Raw genomic sequence first — 23,457 nt, 5'->3', positions numbered from 1 at the left:
GGATCCATTTGATACGTATAATTTTTTGCTACAGCAGTTGTGTTTTCAGTGGTCCTTTTATCTATCTCAATATTTTGTTACACGAAGATAATTTTCACATTGCAGTAACACCAAGCTAAGGTGCAAGACCGCCTTAATAAGCAAGGAATGACTCCACTGAATATCGGAAAATACAAGAAGACGGTTTCTAGCATAGCGTAGGTGTAGTTGGCATTGGTTGTTTGTTATGTTTCCTTTTTAGTTTCCATCATCGTAATAAAAGCAAATAGATGGACTGGTATGAGAGCGGAAATCATTTGAGCATCTACAGGAAGTCTGCATTACTTAAATTCTTCTCTCAACCCGATTCTTTACTGCTGGAAGATAAAAGAAGTAAGGCAACTCGTATCAGACACATTAGGACAGTTTTGTTGTTCAAGTAATCTTCGTTGCCTTTATTAGGGACCGAGGAAGATAAGCGGACACCAAGTATGACAATCGTTTACAATATTTAAAGCAAGGGTAAGATGGAATACTGATAAGATAGGCTGTTCGAAAAGAATAAACGGAAACAAACGTGCTTGAAATTCATTCATGACGCCTGGCTAATGAAAAAAAAAAGCTGTGAGTGATCGTTAACTAAACGGTAAGACATTGTGTGATAATAGCATGCAAGGAAAACATAAACACATTTTTTAATACACAGACTTGAATGCTTCTCGTTAAACAACAATTTTTTTAATTTTAATTCTAGGAAAGTCAAGCTCCGTTTAATGCAGTTGGAGTAGTACCATGGATGATTCGCTTGAGAATTCAACGAACCCAAACCCCACTGGACCCAAATGCATGCCATTCACAAAAGATGAGCCTATGGAAAAAAAACTGGTCAAAGCAGCTTGTTACTCTATCCTTATGCTGATTTCACTGCTCGGAAATTCTGCACTCATCGCAATCATTGCCAGATACAAACATATGCAAACGACTACCAACTTGCTAATCGCAAATACGGCCATCTCAGATTTAATGGTATCGGCATTCGCCGTTCCGCGAGAGCTCGCGCAAATCTTCACCGGCGTGCAAACATGGCTGATTGACAGGACTGCTGGAGTGATTCTATGCAAACTTGTTTATTTCTTCCAAGACATTTCCACCGCTGTGTCGATTCAAAGTATCTTGGTCATCACTGTAGATAGGTATGCTGGAGTGGTTCAGCCATATCGAGACCCCATCATTACACCTAGGAGACGAGTTCTTATTCCATTAATATGGTTAATAGCTATGGGTCTACACAGCACTTACTTTTACACATTGCTTTTCAAACAAGTCAATAACATACGATACTGCATCTTCAGCTGGGAACCTGCGTTTGACAGTCTACAAGCTCAAAGAATCTACTTCGTGGCGATATCAGTTATCTTAATTGTCATCCCCTTGGCAGTCATTACGGTTTTATATTCACTCATGTTCAGGTCTATAATAAAACAGAGATCACTTTGGAAAACAGTGTCCTCATTCAGAAGGCAAAGGCGAATAGAAGACACTAAGATCATTAAGAAAATTCTGGCCATCATAGTTTTATTTGTTATGTGTATACTTCCTATAGATATCACTGGATTGTTACACCTTTTTGCGTGGCAGGAAAAACTTCCTTGTGGAATAGACCATTGGAGCTTTGCAGTCAAGTTCATATTTTACTCCAACGCATCGCTTAATCCATGCGTTTATTTTCTTCTGAATGAAACATATCGTCAGAGCCTTTGGAATCTTCTAAAATGTCGGAATTCCCAACCAGAGAGCCAAGCGACGATGTACGACATAGGCCTACGAATGTTAAAGTGAATATGTTTCAATTCATGTCGAATCGTTCAAGGGTCGAGTGAAAGAAAAACAATGGTTGCTCTTCCGAAAAAAATGATTTTCGGTGGTTTTTCTTGGGATTCTGTGAACAGTCATCAGATTGGAAAAGTTTCCTCTTTTGAGCGGACACAGCAGCGGAAACTTCCTCACCGAAAATTTCTTTATCGCGGATGTCCTGATCAATTTGTGGGGAACTCTGGGCTTCGATCGGCGAACTACTCTCCAACACCTGTCGACGATTGATGGCTTCTCGATTGCTGAGAATTTCGTCCTTGCCCTGATAATGCTTAGGCACAAACTCAAGTTTGCCCTCTGCGTGATCCTTGTCACCCTCATCATCTCTCCCTTTTCCATATCCAGTGGTCCGGGGCTTGTCTTTGGTTGTTTTGTATTTTTTGGTGAGATTGCTCATTTTATTTTTGCTTTGCTGCGCTATCTTGTCGCTTAAAACATGTTCTCGCCTGCATCTCTCGTGCAGTTGCTTGGCAATAGATTCCCATTCTGGCGAATTATATGCTTTATAGCGAAGCTTCTCTTCGTTCTCACCGAACAACTCGATGGGGATTTTTTCTTCAGTTTCAGTCCATCGACTGGATTTCTTATTCTGCGCGGCGCTTGATAAATCTTCACTAGTGGAACTAGTGGAACCCGAGGACCTTGAGCACATTGAGGCGCCATTATTTGCATAGGCATTCCACAATACTGCGGGGGAAATTCAGCTGGTTGCTCATACGCATATCTAGAGTACGCATGGTTATATGCGTAGAGACGTGGATATGCTGAATATGCAGCATCCTCCCTGGTGGGAAAATAAATGAACAATAATGTCAATAATTACACAACGAAGGATCAAAGTTTGTCTAGAGAAAGTTGTAAATGATGCTGAGAATGAAAAATACAATGCCTTCTTTTACCATTTTACCGAGGTATTGGAGTTTACTTACCTAGGTAAATATTTTACCATGGTAAACGCCGCCCGAGACAATACAAAGTTAAGGTTACCGGATACTTTCAAGAGTCGTTTTTTCTGCCAAAAACATTTTAAGGCCAAATTAAACATTACTTTTCTCGCTTCATTTTCAAAAAAATTTATATATATTACAAATTTTGATGCGTGCGCGAATTATCAAGAAGAAAGTTTTTTCATATGAAATTCTATCACCCGCCAGAGTGCTATAAGCCAATTAAAATGTGTCAGCGTCAGGGCTTCCCGTGATGTTTTTCGCGGTAAAACATCCGGAGTCGTTCATTTCATGTCGCCTCTCTTCCTCTTTTGTTTACGCTTGCAACTTGTGATTTATTCACACCAAGTTTTCGCTTGTATTTGTTTTTCGTATCGTGTATGGCGAAAAATAAGAAGGGAAAGAGTCCGTGGTTGAAAACTAAGAAGAAAACTGGTCCTAAGAAAAAAAAGAAGAAAGTTTCCGATGAATTAAGTATGGCGCAAAACTCTTGCCGAAACTCCATAGCGCAGAAGCCCAGGTACAATATAATAATCGATATATCGAGTTCTTTAAACACGGAGCGATCCTATCAGACCAGGCTGAACCGTTCAGACTGTCAATCAAAAATCCCAAACGCGCGTATCGGATTGGCTGATTACCAAAAGTCTTATTTTAGCAACGTTCAAGTTCCCGCAACTTCGATTCGAAAGGACGTGAAGTCGGCGGAAAAGCTGTTTTAGTTCAAATTATTTTGTTCAAAATCAATCCAACGAATATGGCTACAGGAGAAGAATTTAGAAAGTTAAGTTATTCGTCTATTTTGAGATCGGAAATTCATTTATCGGCTGGTAAAATCTTATCCTTTCGAGATATTTCTGAAATGATTAGGATAAAATTCGTAAACAAACTCTGTCTCGAAATAGGTTGTTCTTCTGAAACCGGCTTCCGAGATGGAATCGCTTCGATCCTTTCTGTTGTTTAGTGGGGGAGAGCTAAGTAAGGACACAAAGTCGCGGAAGCGAAGCCTAGAACAAACAACGGAGCGGGCAACGGAGGAGAAAAGTGAAGTGTCTCCCCAAGCGGCGAGCGATCGCACGCAAGACGACAGAGCTGGAAATCTTTTTGAAGTCGGCCGCTCTATTGCTTACTGTATATTTAGTACTGGCTAATTTTAATACTGATGTGGCAGCCATTGCCATTATCATTTCATCCATAAGATACATGAGAGCAACATCAGGTCGTGTTTTGTTTGTATCTTTGATGATTTTTCGAATTAGCAAATTATGCAAATATGCATGATCACGTACGAAATGGGACAAATGTGTTTAGATGTTTTTATTTTTGACTTGTGCATAGAACTTTAGAATTTATAACTGCTACTTCCAGCGGATTAGTAGAGTTAGTTTTCACGTACGTGATCGATAGATACACAAGCGGTAATGAACTTGAACCCAACATGACGACTCGAGCGGTCGTTTATAATTTAGCGGAAAACATCTGCCAAATTTTAATAAATCCCGCCAGTTTTGGCGAACAACACAGACCGGCATGTTCAGATGGAGGGATACAGATGTCCAGTTCTTTGCAGGCTTCAGTTTATAATGGTTTCGATCTTTGTACTGTGTGTTTGGTAGAAGGCTTTCGAATTTCGAGGTAAGTTTCGTATAATATTTCGATTGCGGCTACGAAACTTGATTATTTTCGTTATTATCGTTAATATCGCTAATTTCTGGTGTTTTACAAGATTTATAGTTGGCGTTTAGCTTATTTTTATTGATAAATCGATTCCCTCTTCGATTTTACAAACGATAGTTCTTCTCTCTTTTTTCCTCGACCGTTACCGACGACATCCACCATAATACTGATCCGTTTGGAAGTCAACAAAGCGCTTCAAAGGGGGCGTGTCCTTCCCTTTTATAGGATCGCTCCGTGTTTAAGGCCCTTTCCCTCCCTACATATTGGGCTCAACGCTGGCCTCCAGGTTGCGAGTGAAAATATCTTCATCAAACCTGCAAAGCAGAAAAAACTCGGATATTGAACTGCAAGCTTGCGACGGCAATTTATTCGCATGGATAATAGTATATAAGCTTATAAATAGTCCTTCAACGTACCCCAGTGACCGCATTTCTGCCTGCAGCTGTTCTTTCGGATCGATGGGGCTCACCGTCGAGGCCGCTGCAGTTTTCTTTTACTTCGAAGAATTTTTTCTGCCCGGCATTTCGCAAGGAAATCCGAGAAATTCTGACCGGTAATAGAACTGCAGTCGCGCACTCAACTATTTTCCGGCGCGACACCAGTAATCTCAGGGGACTCAGCAGTAGGTCTCCTGTAACTCTATTGGCTTTCGATATCGGCGGCATCCACAGTGTTGAAATATGGCGCAGCAAGGGCGTGAAATGTTTGTAAACCTTTAGAAGCGGAAAAAACCTACTTCGTTTTAACGCGAGTGTGCTGTCTTTAAAGTAATTTATAAGGTACAAGGATTTGACGGATTGCCTTGAAATTTGGCCCGAAGATTCCCAAGACACCGAGCAAACAAACTGTGTGTGGGATTTCTGTTTTGCAAAATTGATCTTCCGCAATGGCCTTCGTCGTAAAACGTATCTGTAAGTTAATGATCATCAAAATTGACAGTAAAATTGCGAAGCAAGCTTGCAATAGGAATGTCGAAAAAGCCTCACACGGTTTTGAAGATTAATGCCTTGTGATTGATATGATGCAGTAATTTTGATTCTGCGGTCGAATTCCATACCCGATAAATTCGCTCAAAGAGACATCAGTCGGTTTGGGCTTTTGGGACGCACTCTCTTTTCGGCTTTCACCGGATAGTACATTTCATTAGCTTTGTACTGATATATAGTTTATGGTTGTTGCATTTAAAACAGCGCGCAAATTTTTTTTTTTCGCGAAGGACACCCGCGAAGGTATCCGGTAACCTTAACCAATGTAAAAGTTCGATTAGCCCTGTGATCAAGCATGGTTATTTTAGGTCGGAAAACCATGGTCGAGATGACAGATATATCCGCTTGCGGTCGCATAGTATTTCACATTCCGTGGAGTCCAGATTGCGTCAGTCTCATTCGATCACGTTTTCGCAACTTCATTTTCACGTTTGTTTTTTATCTACCTACGAGTCATGGCAAAAAACAAAGACATTAATCCTCACGACGACGAACAACTCGAGAGGTAAAGTTAACATCTCTGCATTGCTAATTTGTTTGCCAAATCCCGACCAACCACTCGGACAATGTAATCAAACGTACGTCTAGATATCCTGAAGTTCTCTTTCCACCAATCTTCAACCAAATTTCCGTTCAAAAGGGTTTCAAATTAAAATTGGTTTCTCGGTCATGACCAGGCACGGCTAGCGCGCCTTGTCTTTTGAAGAGCAATTTGAAGGAAAATAAATCTCTTTCGCCTCGACTTCTTAAGGTGCTGCAAAAGTAAAAGCCGCTGAAATCTTGAGACTTGAGTTTGCAGCTCAAGAACAAGAAAATGAAACGCAAGGACTACAAGAGCCACAGCTTCTCTTATAAACGCGGGCATTTTATGCATGGATTTTAGAATTTGCCGCCATTTCGATTTGATCGTGATCGTGATCGATGACAGGTTTACCTCGATTATTTGAGCCAGTATAAACAATGTACAAATGTACCAAGGTTTTGTCAGTAAATGATTACCCCGGTAAGTGTCCAAGTGTAAACACAGCATTATTCAGGAATAATCTCTGTAACGGTGTGCGTTTTTCACAGATCAAAGATACTGAGTCTCAGGTTTTCAGATTGATCACTCAGCGAGCTCTGATGGGTTCATTTCATTGCCAGGCACTTTCTCAGTTAACAATGAAGTACGGAAACGTTGTAATTTTTTTCTGGGTTTATTTTTAGGGCTATTTTTCAAATTAAAATTAAAATGCTAAAACTTGACTGAAAATTTAATAAAAGTAAAAGTAAACTTACAACGCAAATTAATTTTAGTAACTAAAAATTGAAATTAAAATCAAATGCGTTTCAAAAACTACCATAGAATGGAAACGAATTGCATTGCTTTCGCAAAACAAACATTAAATAAAATCCAAGTGAAATACAGAGACAATTCTTATTTTCCCCTTGGCCCACGGCTATCAATATGATGATTCCCTGCGAGTGGCGTGGTGCTCTGAAAAACATGTGGTAGCGAATACGGCGCAGTGGAGGGAGTTTGCGAACAAGAAGAGGGCGAAAAGGACTAAAACGGATAATACAGTGAATGATTTCAACCGAGCAAAGATCATTGTTCAGAAAATGAGTTCCGAAGTAAGTCAAAAGCGACAAAAGTATAGTCATGTTGGCACAAAAGAATATGTTCCGTTTGACAGCTATCATGAGCTTAACGTTCCGATCGAATATCACTGACTCTTTCCAAAAGTTCTTTGCTAACCAAATAGAGAAAGACATGATTTGTGATATTTTAGCCGGAGAACGTGGGCCATCATGTAAAAAGATGGGACAAATTCCACAGCTCAAGGTATTCAAATACCACGAGGTTAAAGATTTTTCTTTGACTTCGGCAATCCACATTTCCTTCACAGGACTAGCAAGCCCGAGGAACTAGTAGGACAGCAGCCCTCGATCTTTATAGCAAAATGGTGTGTTTCGTGGGCATGAACTAAAGCCTGAAACAACGAAGCGAGACCACCTAGACAAAAAGTAATACCTTTAAAACTAACCGTAAAGGGGCTAAAATATAACGAAGCTGTGATTTTTCGCTGCGCAAACGTCTTTGCTCGTATTTGGCATTGAACAAGTCAACATTTGAACAGTAGCCCTGGGCCACTAAACTATGAAGTGAGCTGAATCCGGCCAACTTAGCAGAACACTACAGGCAACTTTTTTTCTGTGATGTGAACTCTAGACGGTTCGTAAAGTGCTCTATAAGATTTTTAAGTATGGAGATAAGTCAAGTGTTTATTGGTTCCGTAATCTTCGTCTTTTTGGCAGTTGTCGTTCGGTGCGGTGAATCCGCGCAACACTACAGCTCGCTACAAGACGACAGTTTCTGGCATAGCATGGCTGATATTGATCGTTTCTCATGTTCCGTGCTTTATTCCATTATAATCGTAAAGATAAACAGATGGGAGGGAATAAGCGAGGGTATCTTTTGGTTCTCTTTAAGAAGTTTCCATTTCGAAACTCGTCTTTAAATCTGTGATTCTTTATTGCTGGAAGATAAAAGAAGTGAGTCAACTCGCGAGAAACACATTAAGACGGCTTTGTTGTTTGTCGAGTTAAGTCACACATGTCTATACTCTGTCATAGAAAAGAAAAAAGACGAGTTATATTGGTTTGTGTTGGATGAAAACACAAGTCAGTAACTCAACCTTCGTTATCTTTTTAGATAAAAGACTTTATCCTTTTAATAATCAAACTGAAGGGTCCTTTCATAAGTTTACACGAAGTATGCGTAAGAAATGAACGAGAACGAGAACGAGAACATTTAAGCAAAATACTTTAAATGTTGTGTCCTTTGTTTCCAGGTCGTTTTGTAACTTCATTTAAGGAACGAGAGTTCCACAAAATGCAATCGTTGTCTCAATGGATGTTACAAGTCTATATACAAACATACCACAAGGAGAAGGTATCACGACCATATGCCATGCATATGACACATTTTACACGGCAACGCCCCCTATACCAACACATTATCTTAAAGAAATGCCGAGACTTATATTACAAGAAAACTCTGTCCAATTTAATGGAAAAAAACTTTCTCCAGACCCATGGTACGGCTATGGGGACTAAGACAGCAATTATCGATCAGCACAGTGCAAAGCCGTTGGTATGGAAGAGATATATCGATGACGTGTTTTCCCTATGGGACACTAATAGAGAGGAAATCAACAACTTCATTGAGCATGCAAATAACTATCATCCTACAATAAAATTCACTGCTGATATTTCTGATAAAGAAACCATTTTCCTTGATACATGCATCTACAAAGGAGTACGGTTTGAAAAAAAAAATCTATCCTTGACACACGTACTTATTTTAAGCCTACTGAAACATTCCAGTACACGCACTTTAAATCCTGTCACCCACCTGGAGTCGAAAAAGCCTTCGTGAAAGGTGAAGGCCTAAGACTACTAAGCACTAACTCTTTAGAGGAGACTCTTGTAGAAAACATAAGAATATTCAAATTACGCCTTCGAGCGAGAGGCTACCTGAACAACCTTATAGAAATGACACTCTCGGAGGTCAAATTCTCTGACAGAAAGAAAGCTCTCAAAGAAAACGCAAGAGTGCAAAAAGAAAAATTGCCCTTTGTAACGCAATACAACCCATCTGTGCCTAACCTTAAACAGATTCTAATGGAAAAATGGCATCTTATAGAATCACAACCTAAACTTAAAGAAATGTTTAAAGAACCTCCAATTATTTCTTATAAGAGAGGCAGTTCGTTAAGACATATATTGGTTAAAGCCAATCTGTAGTTAATCTCTTTAACACTACATGTGGAAAAGCAATAAGATTCATGCAACACATTTGCAGGATCTGTGAATGGCCTGTCACTATTTATTCACCTTGCTGTAACTGACGGCTTCCATTATTTAAGTTTTCTGTACGTCGTATTGTTCACATTATTCTTAAGCTACCTACACTATAGCGACTGGTCTTGCTAATATCTTATGCCAGTGAAATAATTGCACAACCTTGTTCCCAGGTACCTCTCTCTTCGAGGGAGGAAGAGAGAGGGCCCTGGGAACTAGTTTGACAATTGCGGTAGTAAAAATGGTGAACGCAGCCGTTATTTGAGTCGCAGCGCTCTTTCCTCACCAGAGCCGTACTACCAGAGCCGGACGGTGGAAATATCTTGGAGTCTCAAATAACAATAACCATTTCGCTGAAAAAACAAGAAGCTGTTATCAGCTTATACTCGGGCCATATTTGACTGCTTGGTACGTAAGCGTACGATATTTTAGCAGTGATAACTTCCAGCATCGCTACCTCCCCAAAATCGATAGATATAGTTCAGGCTTCAGAAGTGATTTATCGTTTTATTGCTACAGCTCTTTTTCGTATGGTTAGGAGCTGACCACACTCATCAGGCAACTTCAACGAATGAACAGTAAAGATTCAAAAGCTGGCTATATAAAGTAATCAAAATTGGAGATTTAAAACAAGCAGCTGCTAGGCAATAAAATACAATTCCACGTGCCGTCATTGAATTCACGTGCCATGATACAAACGGTTACGTTACGTTATACAAGAGGTTTTTGGTAGATATCTATTTATATGAGGGCATGGTTTTTGTGAAATCATTCGAACTGGTGATTTAAAACAAGCGTTTGCTGGGCGATAACATACTAATGCACGTGGCGTGATACAATTCACGTGCCATGATACAAACGGTTACTTTACGTTATTCGAGAGGTTTTGAGTACATATCTATTTCTGCTGGGGCATGAACTTGGTAATTCATTGCATTTGTTCAGGCTACAAAGATCTTTTCTACAGATTAAAATAAACTTTTCGTGAAGACATAGGTTACATTTCTTGTTAGTGTTATTATAGGGTTTGCACTTTTTGAGTACTTTCCATTTAATGCGAAATGTTTTGTTTGCGTCCTTCAGGGTCCATTTCTGTTCAGATAGTTCCACTGCATTCCGTCTGCATTCCGACACCGATTACATCTCTATAAAGTCAAATTGGAAAATGAAGTCTGATTGTGGTCACCAAAATCAAAGCTATTTAGCGGTACTTTCTTTTGGGGCTATTTTGATGTTATTATGCGTAGTTCGAACGAACGTGTAAGTCTCTGGATGAAAACCTAAGGCGTGGACATTAAAATAAAAGCTAAAGAGCAGCAGTTTTCTCAAACGTGGATTTCGGCATTTCTTAAAGATGACCTTTGAAAGTTAAAACGGGTTAATGGATCCTATGCACCTAAACCTCGAGCACCTCTGCTGCCCTATTATTCCAAGCGTTCATTAAGTCAGAAACTGTCTCTCTTTCCCCCTCTTCCTCAGCGTGCACTTGCGATCGATATTTCGATTCGACATGACCATTCTTATGCTGTGAAACATTGGTGTTGCTTGCGGTGAGGTCTGCATTCGAATCTTTGGAATTCTTTGAATTTTCTGAGCATTCTGCAGCATCTTGCATTGCGAAGGGCCCGAAGAAAGCTGCAAAACCTCGCTATACTTTTCTGTTTCGATTTCGCATTCGCATTTTACACGTCCTCCATCTACATCATCTTGCGCGGAGTTAAATTCATTCGCGTGCTGCTCGTGCGACAAACCTTCCAAAGGCTCATGATTTCTTGCACAACTGTCACCCTCGCTAACTTGCCAATCAGACGAAACCGAGTGCACCACGTTCAAGCTACCTCCTCTTCTCTTATACTATATCCACGGGCTTTCATCGTCGCATTTTCGCTTTCTTCGCCACTCGACATGCTATCATTGCCATCACCTTTTTGTTCTAACGACTCCAGAACCCTCTCGATCAGCGCTAATTCACAAACGCTTCACAACCGACGCCAGATGTTTTGATTCGAAAGAATAGCGACTCGCAGAATAGGGAGATCATGGCCCTCCCCTTCCCTTCCCCAATTACTTAAGTACTCACGGCCCGAGTACAAAAAATGCGAAGAATTTGATAACGCGACCGAAAACGTAACTCGTACCGCCCGAATACATAAAACGAGACCGAGAACTTAACTCGTGGCAAGAAGTCTTATCTCTCGGCCCATCGCGACCCAAAAAATAAAAAAAAATAATTTGATAACGCGACCAAAGACTTAACTCGTGCTGCCTTACGGCCCGAGTAATTGTTGCTGTTTACCCATATTTATAATTTTTTAATTTATGACCGCGTGAATGTTGCCAATTAGAAAAAACGTAATGTGGCTACATAAATACTGCCAAATTGTGCCCAATGAATGCCCACATTTTAATTGCGATAACCTAAGACTCACAGACGCGCTGTTGAAACAGCTGACAGGTTAAAGTGGGTATATTTAAGCAAGTACGCTGGTAAAACATTGTTTTCGAAGTGTAGTCGCCTCAAAAGCTGGCTTGTAACCTGAAGGGCACTACATCTAACAAAAAATTAAAGAAAGACTAGTCCCATTAAAACCCAATTCGTTTGTCAGTGAAGCAACTGTGTTTTCTGATTTGAAGCCGTTTAGGAAACAGCCAAAAATGGCGAACTGGACTGAAAATAGGAACTTTACGAGCACGCTGAGACAAGCAAACATAATTCCACCAGGAGTAGCTGTATCTTACGCTACTTTGAACGTTTTTCTTTCCATCATTGCGTCTCTGGGTAATGTCTTGATCCTTATTGCTCTTCACAAGGCATCTTCTATTCATCCACCAACAAAACTGTTATTTCAATGCCTAGCAGCAACTGATCTTTTCATTGGTCTCGTATCACAACCGCTCTTTGTCATCCTCCTGCTGAATGCTGGTGGCATAAAGATCAACCTCAACTTCAACTTCATTCAACAGATTATTCAAAAAAATAATGATTCAAGTTTTGTTCTTTGCGGAACGTCGATCCAGACCTCGACCGCCATCAGTGTTGACAGGCTTCTCGCCGTGAAGTTGGGACTCAGATACAAAAACGTCGTAACACTGAAGCAAACTCGTGCACTCACTGTTTGTATTTGGCTAGCTGGGATATCAGTTGGATTTATTATTTCTTTTGGATCCATTTAATACGTATCATCTTCATTACAGCAGTTGTGCTTTCAGTCGTCCTTTTATCTATCTCAATATTCTGTTACACGAAGATAATCCTCACATTGCAGCAACACCAAGCTAAGGTGCAAGACCGCCAAAATCAGCAAGGAATGACGCCACAGAATATCGGAAAATACAAGAAGACGGTTTCTAGCATAGCGTGTGTGTAGTTGGCATTGGTTGTTTGTTATGTTTCCTGTTTGGTTTCCATAATAATAATAAAAGTAAATGGATGGACTGGCGTGAGAGCGGAAATCGTTTGGGCATCTACAGGAAGTCTTCTTTGTTTAAATTCGTCTCTCAACCCGATTCTTTACTGCTGGAAGATAAAAGAAGTAAGGCAACTCGTATCAGACACATTAGGAGAGTTTTGTTGTTCAAGTAATCTCCATTGCCTTTATTAGGGACCGAGGAAGATAAGCGGAAACCCGGCGCAACGATCGTTTATAATATTTAAAGCAAGGGTAAGATGGAATACTGATAAGATAAGCTTTTCAAAAAGAATAAATGAAAACAAACGTAACCAGACAAAACGGTCTATCACGGAAGGTTTACAACACAACAAACAGGCCTAGCTGTAGAAACAACGAGCCGAATAGTTGAGTGTAACGAGAGCGAAGCTTACCGACTCTGGGTTCGTTTAGATTTTAGAAGGACGCTGACAATGCTGGAAACCTGTTGTGAAAACAATTTACTTTTGAGTACATGTATTCGCAGACTAGCTTTTGGCAACTCTTTTATTGTTTTTTATTTCAAACTATTGTGGTCTTCTGTAAAAGGACTCTAACGCAATTATAGGTAAGTACGTGCTAATTTATTCCTTCTTCGGTGTGCTTGCAATTCATTCATGTCGGCTGGTTAATGAATAAAAAAGGTGTCAGTGATCGTTGACTAGACAATATGACATTGTGTAATAAAATAAATAGGTACACTGGCCTTGATACCTCGATTTAAGGGGTATAAAAACATAACAACAGCTCTTAAAAATCTATGGCGTTATCAGTTCTGAGAACATTACAATAAGAAACACCTGCTATTTCACTTAACGTTTGTTTGAAGAACACTTTCCGAACTAATTAGTTGTTATTAATAGTAGCTTATCATAAAAAACGAATTTCACATGCTTGATTGGTTTAGCGGCCATGGTATAAATACCGTGCAAATACGGTAAGAGTACGCATATTTGAAAAAGAAAATATCACCAAAATTAGCAAGATATAGTGATTCGTTCGTGTTGTTTTTAATAAAACAGTTATGCATTCGCGCTTGTTTGATACAAGTATCATCTCGTATCCAACGCACGCTGGTAGAGTAATTGCTAAATATGACCGCTGACTCCAGCAAGACAGCGAAAAGGGGGTGGGGGTGGGGGAGAGAGAGACACTCAACATAATTTTTTTTTTCAGGGATGCTCCGCCCCGAAATCCAAACCCTTATCCTTTTATATAACATTTTTGACAGAAAAGGTAACCCTTTTGCAGTGCAGTAAAACCTTTCTACATTAGCCAAAACAAACTAGACTTTAAAACAAAATACCCCCATAAAACAGCTCCCCAAGAAAACAACGTCAACACGTAAACCCCCGACAGAGTATTATTGATGGATCCTTCCTTGGAAAAACAAGAAATCTGCAGCTGCCTTACCCACCCTTTCCCACCTGAAGAGAAACAAGACAGGCCCTGGGCGCGAGAGGCCTGGGCACCCCTTATTTATTTTCTTTGTTTCCAAGCCTAATGGGGCTTAGTAAATCGGTCAGTGGGGCGGCAACGCCAACGAATTTTAACTTGTTCAACTTTTACAAAAACGCGATCTGCCCAGGATCCAACTTGGTAGGAGTGGCGTTCAAGTTAAACAAGAACGGAATGAAAAATTAATCGTCGTGTGCTCTAGTTTTCCACAAAACCTTGAATTTGGTTCATTCACGTCGTTGTTTTGCAGCAAGAGAAATGTACCAAAACTTAAAACGCACGTGCAGAGTGATTGTTTTTCCTCGTCAAACCTATTATTTTGAGATGTTGTCATCGCGGTTGCCATCGTCGTAGCTTTTAAATTAGTGATCTTAAGATTCGACTACAAGCACGAGATTGAGTACGAGTACGACTTTTCAAATCTAGTTTGCGTGGTTTAGATAATAGCTTGTCACACCAATCTTGTTTCTAGTATCTCCTTATCTGCTGGAGAACAACAAAAAATAGCGAGATCTTTTAGCTAATTGTCAATCTGGCCTCAGATCTCTGCATAGTACACTAACAACTTTGCTAGAAGCTACCAACAGCTGGTCTGTCAATATAGATAATGGTTTCATCAATGGAGTAATTTCCGTTGACTTACAGAAGGCTTTCGACACGATAGACCATAAGATCCTTTTATGCAAGTTAGTTAACTACGGAGTTCATAACAATGATGACTTTTGTGAACGTTAAGTTGGCAATTAGCATACGAGAAAAAAAATTAAACACCGCATACTAATAAGAAGGAGGTTATATCGGGTTTTAAAACCACTCCACGTGATGTTTTATCGACCATATGGTCAATGGGCTTATCAATTATTAATGAGATTTTGAAAGATTTTTTAATACACAGACTTGCATGCTTCTCGTTAAACAACAATTTTCTTTTTATTTCAGTTCTAGGAAAGTCAACTCGATAGCTCCGTTTAATGCTGTTGGAGTAGTACCATGGATGATTCGCTTGAGAATTCAACGAACCCAAACTCAACTGGAGTTAAATGCATGCCATTCACAAAAGATGAGCCTATGGGTATAAAAGTGGTCAAAGCAGCTTGTTACTCTATCATTATGCTGATTTCACTGCTCGGAAATTCTGCCCTCATCGCCATCGTTGCCAGATACAAACACATGCAAACGACTACCAACTTGCTAATCGCAAATATGGCCATCTCAGATTTAATGGTATCGGCATTCGCCGTTCCGCGAGAGCTCGCGGAAATCTTCACCGGCGTGCAAAGATGGCTGATTGACGGGACTGCTGGAGTCATTCTATGCAAACTTGTTTATTTCTTCCAAGACATTTCTACCGCTGTGTCGATTCAAAGTATCTTGGTCATCACTGTAGATAGGTATGCTGGAGTGGTTCAGCCATATCGAGACCCCATCATTACACCAAGACGGAGACGAGTCCTTATTCCACTAATATGGTTAATAGCTATGGGTCTACACGGCACTTACTTTTACACATTGCGTCTCAAACAAGTCAATAACATACAATACTGCATCTTCAGCTGGGAACCCGCGTTTGACAGTCTACAGGCTCAAAGAATCTACTTCGTGGCGATATCAGTTATCTTAATTGTCATCCCCTTGGCAGTCATTACGGTTTTATATTCACTCATGTTCAGGTCTATAATAAAACAGAGATCACTTTGGAAAACAGTGTCCTCATCCAGAAGGCAAAGGCGAAAAGAAGACACTAAGATCATTAAGAAAATTCTGGCCATCATAGTTTTATTTGTTATGTGTATACTTCCTGTAGATATCACTGGATTGTTACACCTTTTTGCGTGGCAGGAAAAAATTCCTTGTGGAATAGACCATTGGAGCTTTGCAGTCAAGTTCATATTTTACTCCAACGCATCGCTTACTCCATGCATTTATTTTATTCTGAATCAAAGATATCGTCAGAGCCTTTGGAATCTTCTAAAATGTCGGGATTCCCAACCAGAGAGCGACGCGACGGTGTACGATATGGCCCTACGAGCATTAAAGTGAACAAGTTTCAATTCTTGTTGAATCGATCACGAATTTATTTGTGGGGTTGAGTGAAAGTAAAACAATGGTTACTCTTCGGCAAAAAAAAAAATGATTTACGGTGGTTTTTCTTGGGATTCCGTGAACAGTTGTCAAATTCGAATCACTAGCAATTCGACCATTTTAAAAGAGCCATAACATAGTTTTCAGGTCAAATCCGTCTGGAAAGGATTCCGAATCAAATTAATTTTCTCCTTCGATAATTGGTGAAATAATGTATGCAAATTTTATTGTCTCCTTTTCAGCCTTTTGGGAAGAGCAGCATGCTATCTGCCTTTTGTGAGATATTTGTGATATGTGCACTTCTGAATGATAAATCACTCATTTAATTGTACAGTATTGTTATTCAACTTCCTCCCGAAACTGGCGCACATTTATAACAGTTGATCTTGTAAAAAGCATCGTTAGCTTGTTTAGCGCTAAAGTAAGTTGATCCATATAAAATAAAATTATTTATATTTGAACTGGCGCCGTTACTATTAGTCTTGTGGAAACCAACCATGCTGGTAAATAAAAGCAAACATTTTATTGAATTTATTTCTCTACTCAGACTTATTCAGGAATTATCTTTGTAACAATGCCTAACATCTGGAAAAGGCTTTTATCACGGATCAAAGATACTGAGTCTCAGGTTTGAGATTGATCACTCAGCGAGCTCTGATGGGTTCATTTCATTGCCAGGCAGTTTCTCACTTAACAGTGAACTACGGAAACGTTGAAATTTTTCTCTGAGTTTATTTTTTTGAGCTATTTTACTAATTAAAATTAAAATGGTAAAACTTGATTGAAAATTTAATAAAAGGAAAGGTAAACTAACAACACAAATTACTGAGTTTCAAAGTAAAAATTGAAATTAAGATCAAATTAATACGTTTCAAAAACTATCCTAGAATGGAAACGGATTGCACTGCTTTCGAAAAAGAAACATTTTTAAAAATATCCAGTGGATAATGAACCGTGGTAGGCCCTTATTCGTATCAGACATTACTGACGCTGACAAATCCATGAGACGAACTTATCCCGTACTAATCTGTTGCCTTCATCATATATGCCGACTGTCTCGGATTATCCGGGAGTCTACCGACACGGAAATTATCTGCCGGTCTAAGGTACTGCTCGCCCTGAAATCTCCCATGTAAAATCCACTTTTTCTTTAAATCCACAAAATTTCGTTTCTTCTAATTCATGGTACGGCTCCTAGATGCACTTTTGTCTATCTTTCACCCAAGCTTTTATAACGTTCAGACAGAAAGCACAGGAAATGGGTCGATTTGCCGGGAAAGGTGGGGGGAAAGGGGAGGGAGAATTTAGGCGGGAAAGAGAAAAGATCTCCAGAAGATTTGCTGGTATCTCTGCGCTATCCCGCGACTAACACCACATTCTGTGGGGTGAGAGGAAATAAATTTGCTGTGACTGACAACTTCTTTTATTTCAGTTTTCTGTTTGTCGTGTTGTTCGCATTATTCTTAAGCTAGCTACACTTTTTTAAAAAGGGCAACTGGTCTTGCTAATATCTTATGCCAATAAAATAATAACACAACCTTGTTCCCAGGTTCCTCTCACTTCGAGGGAGGGAGAGAGAGGGCCCTGCGAACGAGTTTGACGATTGCAGCACTAAAAAATGGCGAATGTAGCTGTTATTTGAGTTGCAGCGCTCTTTTCGCCGGATGAACTACCAGAGCCGAACGGTGGAAATATTTTGGAGTGTTGAATAACAAGAACCATTTCGCCGAAAAAATTATTGCTGTTTACGTATATTTATTTTTTTTAAATTTATGACCGTGTGAATGTTGCCAATTGAAAAAAACGTAATGTGGCTACATAAATACTGCCAAATTGTGCCCAATGAATGCCCACATTTTAATTGCGATAACCTACAGACTCACAGACGCGCTGTTGAAACAGCTGACAGGTTAAAATGGGTATATTTAAGCAAGTACGCTGGTAAAACTTTGTTCTTTGCCGTGTAGTCACCTCGAAAGCTGGCTTGTAACCTGAAGGGCACTACATCTAACAAAAATTAAACAACGACTGGTCTCATTAAAACCCAATTCGTTTGTCAGTGAAGCAACTGCGTTTTCTGATTTGAAGCCGTTTAGGAAACAGCCAAAAATGGCGAACTGGACTGAAAATAGGAACTTTACGAGCACGCTGAGACAAGCAAACATAATTCCATCTGGAGTAGCTGTATCTTACGCTACTTTGAACGTTTTTCTTTCCATCATTTCGTCTCTGGGTAATGTTCTGATCCTTATTGCTCTTCACAAAGCATCTTCTATTCATCCACTGACAAAACTGTTATTTCAATGTCTGGCAGCAACTGATCTTTTAATTGGTCTCATATCACAACCGCTCTTTGTCATCCTCCTGCTGAATGCTGGCGGCATAAAGATCAACTTCAACTTCAACTCCATTCAACAGATTATTCAAATAAATTATGGTTCAAGTTTTTTTCTTTGCGGAACGTCGATCGCGACCTCGACCGCCATCAGTGTTGACAGGCTTCTCGCCCTGAAGTTGAGACTCAGATACAAAAACGTCGTAACACTGAGGCGAACTCGTGCACTCACTGTTTGTATTTGGCTAGCTGGGATATCAGTTAGATTTATTTACTTCTTTTGGATTCATTTGTTACATATCTTCTTCGCTATAGCAGCTGTGCTTTCAGTCGTCTTTTTATCTATCTCGATATTCTGTTACATGAAGATAATTCTCACATTGCAGCAGCACCAAGCTAAGGTGCAAGACCGCCAAAATCAGCAAGGAATGACGCCACAGAATATCGGAAAATACAAGAAGACGGTTTCTAGCATAGCGTGGGTGCAGTTGGCATTGGTTGTTTGTTATGTTCCCTTTTTGGTCTCCATCATAATAATCAGAGTAAATGGATGGACTGGTGTGAGAGCGGAAATCGTTTGGGCATCTACAGGAAGTCTTCTTTACTTAAATTCGTCTCTCAACCCGATTCTTTACTGCTGGAAGATAAAAGAAGTAAGGCAACTCGTGTCAGACACATTAGGAGAGTTTTGTTGTTCAAGTAATCTTCGTTGCCTTTATTAGGGACCGAGGAAGATAAGCGGAAACCCGGCGCAACGATCGTTTACAATATTTAAAGCAAGGGTAAGATGGAATAGTGATAAGATAGGCTGTTCAAAAAGAATAAATGGAAAAAAACGTAACCAGACAAAACGATCTATCACGGAAGGTTTACAACTGAACAAACAGGCCTATCTGTATAAACAACGAGCCGAATAGTTGAGTGTAACGAGAGCGAAGCTTGCCGACTCTGGGTTCGTTTAGATTTTAGAAGGGACGCTGACAATGCTGAAAACTTGTTGTGAAAACAATTTACTTTTGAATACATGCATTCGCAGACCAGCGTTTGGCATCTCTTTTATTGTTGTTTGTTTTAAACCATTGGGGTCTTCTGCAAAAGGACTATAACCGGCAATTATACCTATGTACGTGCTAATTTATTCATCATTCGGTGCGCTTGCAATTTATTCATGTCGGCTGGTTAATGAATAAGAAAGCTGTGAGTGATCGTTAACTAGACAATATGACATTGTGTAATAAAATAAATAGGTACACTGGCCTTGATACCTTGATGTAAGGGTATAAAAACATAACAACAGCTCTTAACAATCTATGGCATTACCAAGAAATAAGACAGTTCTGAAAATATTACAATGACAAACACCTACTAGTTCACTCAACGTCTGTTGAAGAACACTTTCCGAACTAATTGGTTGTTATTAAAAAGTAGCTTATCATAAAAAGGGACTTCCACATGTTTGATTGGCTTAGCGGCTGGGTATAAATACCATGCAAATACGGTAAGAGTACGCATATTTGAAAAAGAAAATATCCCCAAAATTAGCAAGATATAGGGATTCGTTCGTGTTGTTTTTAATAGAACAGTTATGCATCCGCGCTTGTTCGATACGAGTAGCATCTCGTATCCAACGCACGCTGGTAGAGTAATTGTTAAATATGATTGTTGACTGCAGCAAGACAGCGAGAAGGGGGAGGGGGTGAGGGGCGAGAGACACTCAACGGAGTTTTTTTTTTTTTTTTTGAGGGAGGCTCCGCCCCGAAATCCAAACCCTTATCCTTTTGTATAACATTTTTGAGGGAAAAGGTAACCCTTTTTGCTGTGCGCTGAAACCTTTTTATATAAGCCCTAACAAACTAGACTTTACACAAAATACCCCAAATAAACAGCTCCCCAAGAAAACAACGTCAACACGTAAACCCCGGACAGAGTATCATTGATGATCCTTCCTTGAAAAAACAAGAAATCTGCAGCTGCCTTACCCACCACTTCCCACCTGAAGGGAAACAAGACAGGCCCTGGGTGCGAGAGGCCTTATTAATTTTCTTTGTTTCCAAGCCTAGGGGGGCTTAGTGAATCGGTCAGTGTGGCGGCAACGCCAACGAATTTCAACTTGTTTAACTTGTACAAAAACGCAATCTGCCCAGGATCCAACTTGGTAGGAGTGGCGTTCAAGTTAAACAAGAACGGAATGAAAAATTAATCGTCGTGTGCTCTAGTTTTCCACAAAACCTTGAATTTGGTTTATTCACGCCGTTGTTTTGCAGCAAGAGAAATGTACCAAAACTTAAAACGCACGTGCAGAGTGATTGTTTTTCCTCGTCAAACCTATTATTTTAAGGTGTTGTCGTCGCGGTTGCCATCGTCGTAGCTTTTAAATTAGTGACTTTAAGATTCGACTACAAGCACGAGATTGAGTACTAGTACAACTTTTCAAATCTAGTTTGCGTGGTTTAGATAATAGCTTGTCACACCAATCTTGTTTCTAGTATCTCCTTATCTGCTGGAGAACAACAAAAAAGAGCGAGATCTTTTAGCTTATTGTCAATCTGGCTTCAGATCTCTGCATAGTACACTACCAACTTTGCTAGAAGCTACCAACAGCTGGTCTGTCAATATAGATAATGGTTTCATCAATGGAGTAATTTCCGTTGACTTAAAGAAGGCTTTCGACACGATAGACCATAAGATCCTTTTATGCAAGTTAGTTAACTACGGAGTTCATAACAATGATGACTTTTGTGAACGTTGGCAATTAGCATACGAGAAAAACCATTAAACACCGCATACTAATAAGAAGGAGGTTTTATCGTTTTTTAAAACCACTGCACGTGATGTTTTATCGACCATATGGTCAATGGGCTTATCAATTATTATTGAAATTTTAAAAGATTTTTTAATACACAGACTTGCATGCTTCTCGTTAAACAACAATTTGTTTTTATTTCAGTTCTTGGAAAGTCAACTCGATAGCTCCGTTTAATGCTGTTGGAGTAGTACCATGGATGATTCGCTTGAGAATTCAACGAACCCAAACTCAACTGGAGTTAAATGCATGCCATTCACAAAAGATGAGCCTATGGATTCAACACTGATCAAAGCAGCTTGTTACTCTGTCATTATGCTGATTTCACTGCTCGGAAATACTGCACTCATCGCCATCGTTGCTAGATACAAACACATGCAAACGACTACCAGCTTGCTAATCGCAAATATGGCCATCTCAGATTTAATGGTATCGGCATTCGCCGTTCCGCGAGAGCTCGCTCAAATCTTCACCAGCGTGCAAAGACGGGACTGCTGGAGTCATTCTATGCAAACTTGTCTATTTCTTCCAAGACATTTCTACCGCTGTATCTATTCAAAGTATCTTGGTCATCACTGTAGATAGGTATGCAGGAGTGGTTTAGCCATATGGAGACCCCATCATTACACCCAGACGGAGACGAGTCCTTATTCCACTAATATGGTTAACATCTATGGGTCTACACGGCACTTACTTTTACACAGTGCGTCTCAAACAAGTCAATAACATACGATACTGCATCTTCAGCTGGGAACCCGTGTTTGACAGTCTACAAGCTCAAAGAATCTACTTCGTGGCGATATCAGTTATCTTAATTGCCATCCCCTTGGCAGTCATTACGGTTTTATATTCACTCATGTTCAGGTCTATACTAAAACAGAGATCATTTTGGAAAACAGTGTCCTCATTCAGAAGGCAAAGGCGAAAAGAAGACACTAAGATCATTAAGAAAATTCTGGCCATCATAGTTTTATTTGTTGTGTGTATACTTCCTATAGATATCACTGGATTGTTACACCTTTTCGCGTGGCAGGAAAAAATTCCTTGTGGAATAGACCATTGGAACTTTGCAGTCAAGTTTATATTTTACTCCAACGCATCACTTAATCCATGCATTTATTTTCATCTGAATGAAAGATATCGTCAGAGCCTTTGGAATCTTTTAAAATATCGGGATTCCCAACCAGAGAGCCAAGCTACGATGTACGACATGGCCCTACGAATATAAAGTAAACAAATTTCAATTCATGTGGAATCGTTTACGAATTTATTTGTAAGGTTGAGTCAAAGTTAAACAATGGTTCCTCTTCGGAAATAAAATGATTTACGGTGGTTTTTCTTGGGATTTTGTGAACAGTTGTCAAATTCGAATCACTAGCAACTCAACCATTTTAAAAGAGCCATGACATAGCTTTTAGGTCATAGCCGTCTGGAAAGGATTCCGAATCAAATTAATTTTCTCTTTCGATAATTGGTGAAATAATGTATGCAAATTTTATTGTCTCCTTTTCAGCCTTTTGGGAAGAGCAGCATGCTATCTGCCTTTTGACAGACATTTGTGATATGTGCGCTTCTGAATGTTAAATCATTCATTTAATTGTAGCGGTATTGTTATTCAACTTCCTTCTGAGACTGGCGCACATTGATAACAGTTGATCTTGTAAAAAGCATCCTTGGCTACATGCAACAATGACAAGAAATCCCTCCTCAGAGGTTTTAGGAGTTACTGGAGTACGAAAAGACTCTTGAAATATCATGTGTCAGGGAAAGTTTGCAGAAATGTGTACTCAAATTACTTAAAAAACAGAAATCTATTTCGCTTATTCATATTCCGGAATACGGTCAATCGAACACATCCTAAAATTATAGCATTTGGCAGATTTATATCTGGTCTAGAAAGAACGCTTTCACAAGGAAAACAAACCATACTCTGTAGGAACAAAAGTAATCGTATGAAAATAAAACATTAAATCGATCTATGTTGAATTTGTTCGACCAGGATGCATTGCGGAATGAAATTATCTCGTTTTTCATTTATAGACGA

General features: G+C 39.6%; 3 protein-coding genes and 1 pseudogene across 3 annotated transcripts; all 4 read left to right on the top strand.

Annotated features, from left to right (window-relative positions):
- Positions 1-771: 771 nt before the first annotated feature.
- On the top strand, positions 772-1,818 carry LOC146486314 (QRFP-like peptide receptor). The gene has a single exon (XM_085096182.1). It carries the CDS (start codon positions 772-774, stop codon positions 1,816-1,818), a length of 1,047 nt encoding a protein of 348 aa, XP_084952308.1.
- A 13,347-nt stretch (positions 1,819-15,165) lies between these two features.
- Positions 15,166-16,685, top strand: LOC146486313 (QRFP-like peptide receptor). Its single transcript, XM_085096170.1, has one exon. It carries the CDS (start codon positions 15,184-15,186, stop codon positions 16,231-16,233), a length of 1,050 nt encoding a protein of 349 aa, XP_084952296.1. The 5' UTR covers positions 15,166-15,183; the 3' UTR covers positions 16,234-16,685.
- Positions 16,686-18,384: 1,699 nt separating this feature from the next.
- LOC146486312 (adenosine receptor A3-like) lies at positions 18,385-20,029 on the top strand. The gene has a single exon (XM_085097051.1). It carries the CDS (start codon positions 18,385-18,387, stop codon positions 19,330-19,332), a length of 948 nt encoding a protein of 315 aa, XP_084953177.1. The 3' UTR covers positions 19,333-20,029.
- A 1,211-nt stretch (positions 20,030-21,240) lies between these two features.
- On the top strand, positions 21,241-23,050 carry LOC146486311 (QRFP-like peptide receptor; annotated as a pseudogene).
- Positions 23,051-23,457: the final 407 nt, after the last annotated feature.

The sequence above is a fragment of the Pavona decussata genome, unplaced genomic scaffold, assembly GCF_977016875.1.
Source record: "Pavona decussata unplaced genomic scaffold, jaPavDecu1.1 SCAFFOLD_21, whole genome shotgun sequence".
In the NCBI taxonomy this organism is placed as follows: Eukaryota; Metazoa; Cnidaria; class Anthozoa; order Scleractinia; family Agariciidae; genus Pavona; species Pavona decussata.
The sequence above is the reverse complement of the archived record's forward strand: the minus strand, read 5'-3'. Positions and strand labels throughout refer to the sequence as shown.

Bases quoted from the DNA above. Each gene is read 5' to 3' on its own strand.
- LOC146486314 (XM_085096182.1), top strand. From the start codon at position 772: ATGGATGATTCGCTTGAGAATTCAACGAACCCAAACCCCACTGGACCC.
- LOC146486313 (XM_085096170.1), top strand. From the start codon at position 15,184: ATGGATGATTCGCTTGAGAATTCAACGAACCCAAACTCAACTGGAGTT.
- LOC146486312 (XM_085097051.1), top strand. From the start codon at position 18,385: ATGGCGAACTGGACTGAAAATAGGAACTTTACGAGCACGCTGAGACAA.